This window comes from Pan paniscus, chromosome 15 (genome assembly GCF_029289425.2).
Source record: "Pan paniscus chromosome 15, NHGRI_mPanPan1-v2.0_pri, whole genome shotgun sequence".
Taxonomy (NCBI): domain Eukaryota; kingdom Metazoa; phylum Chordata; class Mammalia; order Primates; family Hominidae; genus Pan; species Pan paniscus.
In genome coordinates this window covers 70,884,149-70,899,419 of record NC_073264.2, presented here as the reverse complement: position 1 = coordinate 70,899,419, position 15,271 = coordinate 70,884,149, and the positions used below count along the sequence as shown (strand labels likewise).

At 42.6% G+C, this 15,271-nt stretch overlaps 1 protein-coding gene across 11 annotated transcripts in view; it reads right to left on the bottom strand.

The window, feature by feature from the left end:
- Positions 1–3,381: 3,381 nt before the first annotated feature.
- SRSF5 (serine and arginine rich splicing factor 5) overlaps positions 3,382–15,271 on the bottom strand; it is a 44,905-nt gene continuing 33,015 nt past the window's right edge. The window contains exons 1-9 of one of the 11 annotated variants that reach the window (XR_008620907.1): positions 8,111–8,286; positions 7,109–7,253; positions 6,717–6,787; positions 6,495–6,593; positions 6,140–6,209; positions 4,851–4,924; positions 4,284–4,394; positions 3,845–4,195; positions 3,382–3,470 (exon numbers count right to left, since the gene is read on the bottom strand). Coding sequence is in view for 8 of the 11 variants with exons in the window: in XM_008977815.4 (XP_008976063.1) it covers positions 3,928–4,195; positions 4,284–4,394; positions 4,851–4,924; positions 6,140–6,209; positions 6,495–6,593; positions 6,717–6,787; positions 7,109–7,234 (819 nt within the window). In the remaining 3 variants the exon portion in view is untranslated. Of the gene's footprint in view, positions 4,196–4,283; positions 4,395–4,850; positions 4,925–5,604; positions 5,881–6,139; positions 6,210–6,494; positions 6,594–6,716; positions 6,788–7,108; positions 7,254–8,010; positions 9,255–15,271 lie in introns of those variants that run through there. The other 10 variants (XR_010109767.1, XR_010109766.1, XM_008977815.4 and 7 more) reach the window with 10 other exon arrangements.

Below are 15,271 nucleotides of genomic sequence, written 5' to 3'. Positions count from 1 at the left end.
AACAACTAATATTAACAATTACAAAAAGTCAATCATGCTTATTAGTTACTTGGGATTTTTATCATTTTGTATGGTCACGTACAAATGAAACCAAGACAATATAGTTTTCGGATATCAGTTTGGCAAATGTGCAGGACTAACAAATACTCCCAACACCAAAACGAGAAACACAGATTTGGGTCACTAACATCCTCTTAAAAACGCAGATTTTTGACAAGGCTACCACCTATCATTTTTACTTATTATATCCATATATACCTACCTGTTCAAATTGTTTTCTCTATTATCTAACCAACATCATCTGCTAGGAGACTTGGTTACATACAAGTTATGTAAGAACACATTTGTTTAGCTTTTGAGGAAGACAGGGTTGGCCTCAAACCATTCTTAGAAAGGAATAAAGATGGCCGGATGCAGTAGTTCACACCTGTAATCCCAGCATTTTGGGAGGCCGAGTCGGGCAGATCATGAGGCCAAGTGATTGAGACCATCCTGGCCAAAATGGTGAAACCCCATCTCTACTAAAAATACAAAAATTAGCCAGGCATGGTGGCACACACCTGTAGTCCCAGCTACTCGGGAGGCTGAGGCAGAAGAATCACTTGAACCCCAGAAGCAGAGGTTGCAGTGAGCCGAGATAGCACCACTGCATTCCATCCAACCTAGCAACAGAGCAAGACCCTGTCTAAAAAAAAAAAAAAAAAAGCAAGGAATAAAGATGAAACGAATATAAACATAGAAAACAAAGGTTAAACCATGCGCTACAAAGTCAGGTCCTAAACCTTTCCTTAGGATTACATCCACACTCCTCATGGTATCTCAAGCCTGGTTTTGAGAGTCCCTTTTTGAGACATAATCGTTATCTCCCTGCCTTTTTTCAAAAGAAGGAATTTATCGTACTCCCTAACACCTCTAAGATTAAAAGTAGCTTAATTCTTGGCTGGGCACAGTGGCTCACACCTGTAATCCCAACACTTTGGGAGGCCAAGGCAGGCAGATAGATTATTTGGAGTCAGGAGTTCGAGACCAGCTTGGCCAACATGGTCAAACCTCATCTCTAATAAAAATACAAAAATCAGCCAGACATGGTGGTGGGATATTCCAGCTCCTGGGAGGCTGAGACATTAGGATCACTTGAGCCTGGGAAGTGGAGGTTGCAGTGAGTCAAGACACCACCACTGCACTCCAGCCTGGGTGACCAAGCAAGACTCTATCCCAAGAAAAAAAAAGAAGACTGGCAGAGTGGCTCACGCCTGTAAACCAAGCACTTTGGGAGGTTGAGGTGGGTGTATCACTTGAGGTCAGGAGTTCGAGACCAGACTGGCTAACAGGGTAAAAACCCCGTCTGTACTAAAAATACAAAAAAAAAAAAAAAATAGCTGGGCATGGGGATGGGCACCTGTAATCCCAGCTACCTGGGAGGCTGAGGCAAGAGAATCGCTTGAACCCAGGAGGCAGAGGCTGCAGTGAGCCAAGATCGCCCAAACTGGGCAACAGCAAGACTCCATCTCAAAAAAAAAAAAAAGTTTGTCTGATTGTCTAGGGGTAGAGGGGAAGAACATCAACATACTACCATACTGCATTGAGGAGCATGTTTTAAAAGCCCAAGGGTGAGAAGCTGCTTTTGATAGCAACTTCAGGCTAAGTACTGCCTTCAGAGACGCTAAGAAAATCTAGATTTAACCACTTATTAAAATAAACCTAGTTCTCTCAACTAATTCAACAGGCATACCAACTCCTAAACTCAGCCTCTTACTGCAATTAGCAGTTTTAAGCTTCCGTGGCCTGTTCTAGTCTTAGAAACAGCCGGGGAGTGGCCTTTTAAAAATTAAGGATACCAAAAACCTTTCAATTCTCCCAAATGGGAGATTCCCACTTCCCAATCCGCATGCTTTCGGGAAGCTAAAAGCTACATTTTTCTAGTGCTTCTAATTCTGCCTTCTTCCAAATCCCTGAAAAGCTAGGAGCAAAAATCTTTACGTCAACAGTGACAGTGTGGTGTGGGGGTCTTAGGAATCAGACTTTCTAGATTTTAACACCAATCCATCCCTGTTCTTTGAAAAATTCCTGAATTCCCACCAGTAAAATGATGGTATTAGATTCAGTCAACACAGAGGTAATGGCACTTAAAACAGTGCCTGGCTATTACTATCAGATGCTATATAGATGTTATTCACTGGTTCCCAGTATTTATGTAGTCTAGCCCCCACAGAACTAAGAATATATCTAAGTGTCTTGAGACTCCTGTATTAACAAAGCTCATTTTCTACACATCTAAGACAGGGCTTGAAAGATCACATATAGAAGTCTAAGGTTAATGTGGATATAGGACCTTAGGCATTTTGCACTATTGTTTTCCCTTAAACATGTACTATCCCATACATATCTCAAGACAAAAAGTAGCATGTCAAAGCCCCTTAAGCATTCACGTTATCTGACCACCAAAACTGCATCACAACTGGATAAAGTGGTTCACACCTATAATCCCAGCACTTTGGGAGGCCAAGTTAGGAGAATCACTTGAGTCCAGTTCAAGACCAGCATGGGCAACATAGCAAGACCCTGTCTCTAGAAAAATAAAAAATTAGCCACACACAGTGGTGCACACCTATAGTCCTAACTACTCAGGAGGCAGAGGCGGGACAATTGTTTGAGCCCAGGAGGTTAAGGCTGCAGTGAGCAGTGATCACACCACCACATTCCAGCCTAGACAACAGAACAAGATCCTGCCTCAAAAAAAACAAAAACAAGGCCGGGCACAGTGGGTCATGCCTGTAATTCCAGTACTTTGGGAGGCCAGGCAGATGGATCACCTGAGGTGAGGAGTTCAAAACCAGCCTGGCCAACATGGTGAAACCTGTCTCTACTAAAAATAAAAATTAGCTGGGCATGGTGGCACATGCCTGTTCTCTCTGCTACCTGGGAGGCTGAGGCAGGAGAATCGCTTGAACCTGGGAGGCAGAGGTTGCAGTGAGCCAAGATCGCACCATTGCACTCCAGCCTGGGCAACAAGAGCAAAACTCCATCTCAAAAACAAAACAAAAAAACCTGTCATAATCTTTAAGGTAGGCAAGAAACACTGCTTCCCGCACTATCCTCCTCTTGGCTCTGGAAGCTTAAGTAACCTGATGCCAATAAAGTCAGGAGATAGAGAAAGAACTTTGGGGGATAGGGGGGCCACGGACACAAAACTCAACAATTGTGATTTTGGCATTCACTTACTTCTGTATCTTTTCACTAGCCTGGAGACGTCAAAAACATTATTTTTAAAAAGAGACCATAACCAACTCCAGGATTCTGGATGTGTTCTGTGTTTTAAATCTACTGTATAAGGATGAGAAATAATCAGCATAGGACTTCTTCAGACAAACAGACAAAAAATAGTTTTATAATATTTTATTATCAATAACAAACAGCTGCTTTAATGTGTCTGTCCGGCAGCTGTTAAAGAGTGGAGGACACCCTTGACCCTAACAAGGAAAACAAATTAAGCCTTTATGTACAAGCAAATTTAGAGCTCTTTTAAGTGTCCAAAGCTATTAATTAGTTTAATTAAGGCATTAAACTAACTCTGAATTAACATATTTTTATAACCAAGAACTAAAATGTTCAAATTTTTTTCTAGTACAAAAAAATTAAATTTGCTTTAGTTATAAAAGAGCTCTGTCAATATACACAAACTATATACTTCAGACATTCACAAAAATGTGAGCAGAAGGCTTATCAAAAGACATTTAATACAATTAGTTTTCAACAACCCCTTGGTGGTCCACATCTACAAAGATATCCAGCCCAACCCAACCCCCCTTCCAAATCCCACCCCCACAGAAAAGCACATACTTACCAGAATTTTTAGCAAGTATGGTTTGGGAATTTTTGTGGTTTTTGTTTTTTAAAAAAAGGCCCCCAGGGCAAGTTATTTACAGTTTAATTGCCACTGTCAACTGATCTGGACCTTGATCGGGACCGGGACCTCTGGCGATCCACAGATGCTGGAGACTTAGATCTACTTGAAGAACCACGTTTCTGGCTCTTCTCAGGCACGGGAGACCTACTAACAGAACGGGACTTGCTCCGGCTCCGGCTCCTGCTCCTGCTTCTTGACCGGCTGTAAGATTTGCGACTACGGGAACGGGATCGGCTACGAGACCTAGAGGAACTTCTGGTCCGGGATCGAGACCTGCTTCTTGACCTACTATGAAAAATGAAAAGAAATCAGCCTAGATAAGACTCTACAACAAACCCATTAAATACAACTTTTGACTTTAAAAAATTAGAGATACCTGTGCCTTTTGCTGCCTTCAATTAATTTTATTTTTCTCCCATTTATTTCCTTTCCAGAAAGTTTTTCAATAGCATTCTTTAAGTCACCATAAGAGGCAAACTCAACCACCCTAAAATGGAAAACAACCACTTTGAAAGTATATACATCCTGTAGTCTCACACATTGCACACAGCAGTCTAGGTTAAGTCGTTTCTATGTTCACTTTTGCTATTGCTACTATTGAGTCTTATTTCTGGATAACACAGCATTAAAAGAGCAAGGTTTTGGCACTGTTATACTTTGAGCCAATTCATTGTTGAGCGGGTTCCCTATGCACCGTGGGATGCTTAGCAGGATGCCTAGCCCCTACTGACTACATGCCAACAGCATCCGCTCTCAACCAGTTGTGACAACCAAACTTGTCTCCAGACACTGCCAAAGGTGTGGGGGGGGAGAAGGGAAGCAGCAAAATTGTCCCTGGAGAATCTCTGCATTCTAACATATTCAAATTTTAAGTCCTCAAAACTAAGTTCACAGTAAAATTTTCAGGATATTTTTAAAGACTTTCACAGTTTCCAGTACATACCCTTCATTTAATTTAGGTCGGTGTGCATCCGCAAACGTTACTTCCCCAGCTTGTCTCATGAAATCTTTGAGATCCTTAACACAAGATAATTGTGTTAAGCAAAGAAGAGGAAAGGGGACACACAAACAATCACATGATATAAAAAAAACAAGACTACTGAAAGAGAAGATGTTAGATAAAGTACAAACATGGCATTTACCACACTTGTATTCTATCAGAATTCAAAAATTATCTATGTCAGGGCACGGAATAAGCAAATAGCATATTGCTTTTAAGCAAAATGCTAAAAGAAATTCAGATTTTAACATTAAGGTAGTATTAGTCTATGCTGAGCTCAGTACAAAAGAAAAAAAAACAAACAAAAAAACAACAAAAAAGGAAACAGTACATATTTTTAAAGTAAAGACTAAAGTAGAGAAGTTTTATTTAAAAAAACAGAACATTTACAAGACACCAGTTATTTTGTGCCCCATATGTCATTAAAAAAGTTTACTTTACCTTTATTATTATTTCCCTAGGCTAGTCAAGCAGCAAACCATTAATCGGTCGGAGAAACCTTCATGACATATGCCCGACTGGCTCTTCGCCACCCACTTGAAGGACACTACCCAATCGATGGAAGCCTTTAATCGCACAGCCCTCCCTATTAGCGGACTATTGGCGGATGCAGACATGTTCTACTCGAGCAGTTACCAAGGACCACTTTACTGCGATCAGGATTCCAACGACCACCTAATTTCGTATCTTTCAACTCTTTTCGACCGGACCTCTTATTCGGAAGCGTTACAGGAAGACAGGTCTCAACTTAGGGATCAGATCACGTTATCAACGCTCTGGGATCGCTGCAACCTGGCACTTCAAGGAAGTGCACCGATAACGTCTAGACCGGCAAACACAGATCTAGAGGTGGCCAACTGATCACTGTAGGAGCTGACTGGCAAAGTCAACCAGGCCCAACCAAGAGTGACCAAGACAACGATTAGGATAACCCACAGGCACTCCTCGTCATAAGGCCAACGACACAGACAGGCTGGCAAATAAAGGGTTTAATATTTGGTTAAAAATTGATTTTAAAAAACAAGAAAAATATCCTCAAAACATTTACATTTGATCACTAATATTAAAGTTCAAAATATCCCCCAAATTACATTTAATTAAATGTTTAAAATTACAATTCCATTAAATCCATTAATTTAAAACTACGTTTAATAAAACAATAAAACATTAGCTACCCATTAACTTTTTTAAAAAGCCACATCAAAATAACTCAAAACTGTATTTCAACAAACCTGCCAGCTGACTCTTGAGGATAAATTCTCAACTATAAGACGATTTTCTGTTCTTACAGGTGGAGCATTTCTGAGGAAGAAAATTCGTATTCACAATGGAAGAAATGCAATGACAGCACTTGTGTTCAACTGTGGGCAAGTTCAAGCCATCAAATATCACAAGCCATTCTAATGACTTCCGTCAATAGATTTGTGTTCTATGACTCACATAGATTCATCAAGAACAATGGGCTAACGTGGGAACAGACGAACAGATTATAAGGCAGGACCCGGAATCATCACTGCTAATGACTCCTGAATCTTAAATGCTACCCCTACAATAATTGTTCAATGCAGCCATCCACCCTTCACATACCGTCTATCATTTCGAGGTCTGCGACTACTAAAACGGTCAGAGTATCGTCCTCTACCTCTTCCACCTCGTGACCGAGCCCTAGCATGTTCAATAGTAACCCTACAAAAAGGGAAGAAAAATCTCCGTTACACACTTAAGCTACATAAATCTACTTAGAAAAATATGCCAGCAGACCCAGTCTGCTCTATGTCCCAGGGTTATCTAGTTACACGGAAATCTCACCTTTCACTACAGAGTTCTTTTCCATCAAGCTCATACACAGCATCATCTGCATCCCTTGGATCCTCAAATTCCTAAAATGTAAGCATAAGACTCTTAACATTGGCTTTAGAAGAGTATTCTACAACACATTAAGAGCACTGAAATCAGGAGACAGAACGGGAAGAGTATCTTAACGACACTGCCATACAGTCAAACCTAATCAAGGAGCCACTGGGAGTGGGGTTCCAGTGAGCCGGCAAGTTAAAGTTGTTTTCAGCCTCAATAAAATTCAGACATAAGGCTGGGTAACATTTTCTGAAGGCAAATATTCCACCCGGACTCAAGATCGAAAACAACTGCTTATCAAAACTCTACCTACTTAGCAGATAATTCACCCAGTTCTAAATACTTACCACAAAACCAAAGCCTCTTTTCAGATCAATATCTCTTATCCGTCCATATCCCTTGAAGAATCTTTCCACGTCCTTCTCCCTGGCCGCTGGATTTAGTCTCCCGATGAATACCCGACAGCCACTCATGATGTCCGGCTAGTACTTCCTATTAGAAAGTAATTCAATCGAGATAATAGCAATGACTGTCACAGACAAACGCCTGATTAAACAATCAAAAACATCAACGGCATAAAATGTTTACACAGTGATGTTATGAACGAGATTGCCAACAGCGCCTCTAATGAGGCCAGGTTACTTGCAGACAAAATGAAAACCCAGCTCCCTCCCAACACGGTCCGCTACTGGGCCCAGACCGCAGCAACCGCAACGCCCACTGCCACCTTTCCAACTGCGCAGCCGCACACTCTCCGGGCTCTCCGGCCCCCTCCCATCTGCCGCAGTTAGGAAAGGCCGAGAAGTGCGGGCGGAGCCGCCCGCGCCCTCCGCAAAGCCAGCCCAATGGCGGCCTCGCGGGCGCGTCACAGCGGGTGGAAGCCGGAATCTCGCGACGCCTCGACCGCGCCTGCGCCAACAGCAGCGGGCGGGCACTCTGCGGCCACAAAATGGCGGCGGTAGAATCAGCGGCAGCAGAGCTGCGCGTGCCAAATTCCCTTTTCCCTCCTCCTCCCAGCAACCCCCTTCTGGGGGGTCACTGCGGCCGCCCTACAAAAGGCCCAGCCGCATCGCCAGCAAAGTCAGGGAGATCCCGGCCCACTATTCTACGTGTCCAGGAGATGAAGACATTGAGAATGGCAGGGAGGGGCGCACAACCGCTGTGTAAAAACGACCCTAACAGTGACCGCCCTTTCACCTCAGTACCCCTCAAACAGTATGCCAAAAGGGAGACGTGCCCCAGCGCCCACCTCGAATCAACTGCGCTCATTAGACGCCATCCTCCGCAAAGAGAGCGGCCATGAAGAAGCCTCGATCCGAGAAGGCTTGCCCTCAAAGTGAGCCACTCACCTACCGGACGAGGTCTTTGGCGGCTGAGACCCAGACAGGTCCGTAGTCTGCGACGGAGTCGTCGACCTCCACGCAGACCAGGACTTAACTCGTCTACGCCTCTCCACAACTGACGCACTTAGCAGCTCTGGCGCTCCACAAAATGGAGGGCGCGTCCTACGTCACTTCCGGGGACGCCTCTGGGCCTTGGGTCCACCCCTTTGGACCTACGGAAGACGGAAGTTTTGGGAGGGCCGGAAATTTAGGAGGACGTGGGCCTCTCTGACACTGCGAGTGACCGAACCCTGCTCCCGCGGTGGGTGGGGTCGGGGGCGAGAACTCGTTTGGGCTCGGCCGGCTGGTGCCGGAGTCTGGAGGGACATCTGTTGACGTCGTTCGCCCCTGCTAAGTCCTTGGCGTTCGGTTCTTTCATCATCTCTCCCAGAAGAGTCTCCTGAGAAAAGTGGCAACCCTTTTTGTATCTAAAGTTTTTCTTAGACACCCAGAAGATTACTAATTAGGAGAAACTTAGCTTTGCAGAAATACCTGACCTTTCCTTATCTCTTGCTGCTTGCAATTTAAATTTGCCCTCAAAGCAGGGAGCTCCTAGATGTTCGAGTTCTTTTTTCAACCGTGCCACAGCTGTGTGGTTTTGTTGTGGTGAGAAGACTAAGGCACTGAAGTATTTTTTAAATGAAAGGATTTTCACTGATGAAATGTTGAAAATGGGACTGCAGCTAGAAGGCTGTCTTGAATTGAGGCTGGAATACAGATTTCTCCATGTCCGTCACCCTGGGAGAGTGGCTGGAAGAGGTTTCAAGCTGTTTTTTGTTGGTTTTTTTTGAGACAGTCTTGCTCTGTCGCCCAGGCTGGAGTGCAGTGGCGCGATCTGGGCTCCGCCTCCCGGGTTCACGCCATTCTTCTGCCTCAGCCTCCCGAGTAGCTGGGACTACAGGCGCCCGCCACCACACCGGCTAATTTTTTTGTATTTTTAGTAGAGACGGGGTTTCACCGTGTTAGCCGGGATGGTCTCGATCTCCTGACCTCGTGATCGGCCCGTCTCGGCCTCCCAAAGTGCTGGGATTACAGGCATGAGCCACTGCGCCCGGCCTCAAGCTGCTTTTAAGTCCAAATGGTATTTGGTTAATCCTCTCCGTTCAGATTTCTGTAATGTAACACATGAAAGTTTACAATTCTTTAGAAACAGACAATGCCGTGCTTTCAAAGTGGGTGTGAAACACAGCCCTTCATATTAACTCCCGCGTTGTCCCGATAAGGTTGGTAGACCTAGAAACTTAGGCATAAAGAGATTGCTTAACTTTGCTTTAATGCTTTTATGTAGAACCCAGTGCACCCCATTTTTGAGAAGTGCCTGGAATGTGGAGTTGCATGCTTGCAACTAGAGTTAAACAGAGAAAAAGTAGTTCAGGAAGGAGAGCAACTGACCGTTAACTCGACCTCAGGGGCCTTTAGGCACTCAGAACTGAAACTTGGATAGTTTGTAAGGGATAAGCTTGTCCATTCATAGTTATATGTACAAATAAAAAGAGCCTCAGTGAAGTTAGTTACCTATAATGTGGGAGTTAAGGATGGGTTTATAACACAATATGTATTTAATGTATTTGTTCAATGAAAAGAAAAAAATGTTACCTAGTTGTTGGCCTGATGAACATTGGCATTTTATAATGCACAAATTGTCCCAAACCAGTTGGTAATTACATTTGTTTGGTTTCTGCATAATAAACAAGTCTTCCGATTACTTTCTACATTTATGTTTACTGTGAAAGCAACTCTTTTTATTTCACTCACTACCACTTTTTTTGTTTTGTTTTTAAGGCTAGTAAAGTGAACCAGTGCGACTGGAGAAGGAACAAACAACTACACTTTATTTTGGCTGCAATAAGAAAAAGTAATCTGGAAAAGATTTTCTGGCGGTGAAAAAAAAAATGGTGCTGACTGGGCGTGGTGGCTCACGCCTGTAATCCCAGCACTTTGGGAGGCCGAGGCGGGCAGATCACCTGAGGTCAGGAGTTCGAGACCAGCCTGAGCAACATAGAGAAAGCCCGTCTCTACTAAAAATACAAAATTAGCCGGGCATGGTGGTGAATGCAAAATTAGCCGGGCATGCTACTTGGGAGGCTGAGGCAGGAGAATCGCTTGAACCTGGGAGGCGGAGGTTGCGGTGAGCTGAGATCACGCCATTGCACTCCAGCCTGGGCTCGAAACTGCATCTCACCAAAAAACAAAAAAAAGATGGTGCTGTACACCATGGAAACAGTTGCTACCTTCAGCTCATGGTGTTGATTTTCTTCAGGACCAATTTTTTAATGAACCCTTTTCTCTGATTTATTTATTATTTAAAATTTTATGAGTCCCACAAAAGTAATTTTTCCTTAGTAGTGCCTAGAGACAATATTTTAAAACACTTGTCTTCTGCAGTGTTGGCTTTTGCCATGACAACCATCTAATCTCAAGTCTCCCTATTTGTGTTAGTGTGTTCCCACACTACTATAAAAAAAACTATCTGAAACTGGGTAATTTATGAAGAAAGGAGGTTTAATTGACTCACAGTTGCATAGGCTGTACAGGAAGCATCACTGGGAGGCCCAAGGAAACTTACAATCGTGGCAGAAGGCAAATGGGAAGTGAGCACTCTCTTCACATGACGGCAGGAGAGAGAGAGAAAGCAAGAAGGGGTGGAGTTCCTCACACTTTTAAAAACCATCAGATCTTGTGAGAACCCACTATCACAAGAACAGAATGGGGGAAATCCGCCCCATGAGCCAATCACCTACCACCAGGTTCCTCCCCGAACACTGGGTATTACAACTCAACATGAGATTTGGGTGGGGACACAGAGCCAAACCATATCACTATTGGACTGTTTCTTACCAATTTCTCTAATAAACACAAAGTCATCTTCCATGATCAGAATTACTCTTCCTCCTATGTGATCCTAAAATATTCTGTTTATACCTCTGTTATACAGTCATCACTGATTCATATATGTTATTCATGTTTTCCAGAAATGCACAGCACCAAAAAGACTCAATATTTATAGACCTGGATTTGCATGAGCATTTTTTTCAGGTCGTCCTATTCCTATATTAATGTTTCAACAAAATGGCTTGGCATCTTTTTCTTAAGACATCCAAATTAGAAGCAAATCTTTTTTTTTTTTTTTTTTTTTTTTTTTTTGGAGACAGAGTCTCTCTCTGTCACCCAGGCTGGAGTGCAGTGGTGTAATCTCGGCTCACTGCAACCTCCGCCTCCCGGGTTCAAGCAATTCTCCCGCCTCAGCCTCCCGAGTAGCTGGGACTACAGGCACACGGCACCATGCCTGGCTAATTTTTTGTGTTTTAGTGGAGTGGTTGTGGGAGAACAAAAGAAGAAGAATATCTGATAGCACATGAAAATTATATGAAATTTAAAGGTCAGTATCCATAAATGAATAAATTTTTGGAACACAGCCACTCCTGTTCATTTACTTATTGCCTATATCTGTTGTGCTACAAAGGCGGGGCTGAGTAGCTACGGTAGAGGCCATATGGCCTGAAAGCCTAAAATATTTACTGTCTGGTCCTTTACAGAAAACATTTGCTGATGGGGTGGGGGAGATAAGAGAGATTGATTAGTAAGTACAAACATACAGTTAGATAGAAGGAATAAGATCTAATGTTCAATCGCAGAATAGGGGACTATATAAACAACAATGTATTTTATATTTTAGAACAGCTAGAAGAGAGGACTTAAAATGTTCCCAACACATAGAAGTGATAAACCCACAAAGTAATGAATATCCTAAATACTCTGACTTGATCATTACACATCCTATGCATGTAATAAAATATTTCATATGCCCCCAAGTATGTAGAAGTAATATGTATCAATAGAAAAATTTTAAATTATTTTTAAAAATCATTTTCTGACCCTTGAACTGATTCCTAGATTTTCAACTGCTCTATGAATGCTCCACCCAACCCCCTTTGTCAGATAATAAAACTGTAAACAAAGAAAAACTGAAAACAAAGAAACAGGATTTGATCTTTATTTTTAAAATAAAGTTTGATTCCTGTTATAAAAAGAAGTATACATATATGCTTATTATAGGAAAAATGTTCAACAGGAAAATATTGAAAGAGGAAAACACAATCCTGTCTCACCAACTCAACCTCTGATTGTAGTTTGTTGTATTTCCTTCTTGTGGGTTTTTTTTTTTTCTGTTTCATGTTTTTCAGTACAAAAGTAGTACCTCATCTTTTTTTTTTTAGACATATTCTCGCTCTGTCGCCCGGCTGGAGTGCAGTGGCGCGATCTCGGCTCACTGCAACCTCTGCCTGGCGGGTTCAAGTGATTCTCCTGCCTCAGCCTCCCCAGTAGCTGGGACTACAGGCGCATGCCACCACGCCCAGCTAATTTTTTTGCATTTTTTAGTAGAGACAGGGTTTCACCATATTGGCCAAGCTGGTCTCAAACTGCTGACCTCATGATCTGCCCACCTCGGCCTCCCAAAGGGCTGGGATTATAGGCGTGAGCCACTGTGCCCGGTCAAAAATATTGAAAGAATGAAACACAACCCTGTCTCAGCAACTCAACCTCTGATTGTAGTTTGCTGTATTTCCTTTTTGTGGGTTTTTTTTTCTGTTTAATGTTTTTCAATAAAAAAGTAGTACCTCATCGTTTTTTAAAACATAGATATGAGATTTTTAAAAGTCATCCCTATTCCCAGCCCCTAAGAGAAAACTACTTAGCATTATTGAACTTTCCCTTTCGTGTTCTTCTATAAGAACAATTGTGTTTTCAAAATATGAATCATCGTCATACATATACTTGGTTTTATGAGGGCTTCTTAATTCCTAAAACTTAACCATGTGCATTTGCCATGTTTCTTTGTCTTAATATTTTATGATCATGAGTATATATTCAAATTTTTACTGTTATTTTCACTTTACACAACTACATGCTTGGGGAAAATATTCATTCTGACCAACTTTTCTGTTTTTCTGAAAATGTCTTAAATATCAGCAGATGCTTAAAAATTGCTATCCAAAAAATCCCAACATGAAGAAAAAGTGTTACTTCCTTGCCTCTACCTTATAATTCTAAAGATTTTTCAAAAGAATAACTATATTTAAGTAATTTCTCTTAGAAATATATGGGGTTTGTTAATGTCCAGTTTTTTACTCAGGTTCACCTTTATATACCTACCTGACTTCCTTAGATTGTTACATTCTGATTTTTGTTGTTGTTGTTTAACTCAGTGTACAATATTTAAAATACCTATGAACTTACTAATTTGAGTGCCTAGATTAGAAGGCATCCCATAGCAAGGAGTGTGTAAGAGACAGAGCAACAAAGGGCTGAACTCACTTTCTTTTTTTTTTTGAGACAGAGTCTCGCTCTGTTGCCCAGACTGGAGTGCAGTGACGCGATCTCAGCTCACTGCAAGCTCCGCCTCCCGGGTTCACACCAGTCTCCTGCCTCAGCCTCCCGAGTAGCTGGGACTACAGGTGCCCACCACCATGCCCGGCTAATTTTTTTTTTTTTTTTTAGTGGAGATGGGGTTTCACCATGTTAGCCAGGATGGTCTCGATCTCCTGACCTCGTGATCCACCTGCCTCGGCCCCCCAGAGTGCTGAGATTACAGGCGTGAGCCACCGCGCCCGGCCTAAACTCACTTTCATGAGAAACCCACTCTCTCAATAACAAACCCACTCCCATTATAACGGCATTAATCCATTCACGAGGGCAGAGCCTTCATGACCTAATCACCTCTTAAAGGTCCTACCTCTCAACACTGTTACATTGGGGATTAAGTTTCCAATACACAAAGTTTAGCCAACACGTTCAAACCATAGCAGCACTCAAGGATTTATGAAAAAGAGAAGTAACCAGACAAGGGCCATATCTACCCAAGGACCACCCCCTAATGCCTACCCTCTAAAACTCCTCCACCCCCACAAGCTATTAGGAACTGGAAACTGACTAATTACTGGGCTATTTCCTTTTTTGATATCAAGAGGGAAGCCTCAAAAGCATGAACTCCCTAAAGCAATTCGTAACAGTGCCATTGTAGAGACCCTGCCAAATCAGCCCCAATCCTGGAAATTATTCCTTCCCTGATATAATTATTAGGGGCAAGGTACACAGAATTAATCCAGTGAAGAACATTTGATACCTTATCTGTTCTATAAATCAGACCACCCACAAGTGGGCCATGTTTAGTCCAGAAAAAAGTGGCTTACTCTTGCACAAAAAGTATGGAAGGGAATGGGAAGCTCTGCCATATTTTTCTTCCTGGCTACTGTACCTAAAACAAAGTGTCCTCTTTTAAGAGCTTGGATATTGAGTATTCATCCAAATGGGCCATGGCTTGGGTTAAGGAGAATTGAACTAAGATATCCCACTGCTGAAGCAATTAGACCATCCTGTTGAGCTCTGTAGAGAATTGGTTGAATTCACAGCGAAATACCTTTAGGAATACAGGGCTACAGAAACCAGGAGCCTGACTAAAAGCCAGTATCTTAGTCTGTTTGTCCTGCTATAACAGAATACCACAGACTGAGTAATTTATAAAGAAAAGAAATGTATTTCTCACAGTTCTGGAGGCTGGGAGTCCAAAACCAAGGTGCCAGCATCTGAGGAGAGCTACTCTCTGTTTCCAAGATGTCACCTTCAATGCTGCACCTTCTAGAGGAGAGGAAAGTTGTGTCCCCACATGGCAGAAGACAAAAAGGCAAGAGGAGTAAGTTCCCTCCAACAACCTCCTTTATAACATCATTAATTCGTTCATGAGGGTGGAGCTCTCATGACCTAAACCCTCCCCAAAGGCCCCATCTCTCAACATTGTTGAATTGGGAATTGCATTTCTAACACATTAATTTTGGGAGATAACTTCAGACCATAGGTGCCAGTGACCAGGAAAGGCCCAGCATCTCCATCATTAGCACATAAAACTAAGACAGCTTCTGGGTCTAGGTGTGGGGCATATAGCTACCTTGATCAGGCTGGGTATAGTCCACTCTCATGGCTTCTACTGTCCTAATTCCTGATTAAGCCTCATGAGCTCCCAGCCAAAGACTCTATTCATAATGTCAGGGTATATTGTATAAATAGCTGAGTGTTGCTTAAAACAGAAGCAAGGAAAAAAGAAGCTGAAGGTGGACATTAGGAGGATGGTAG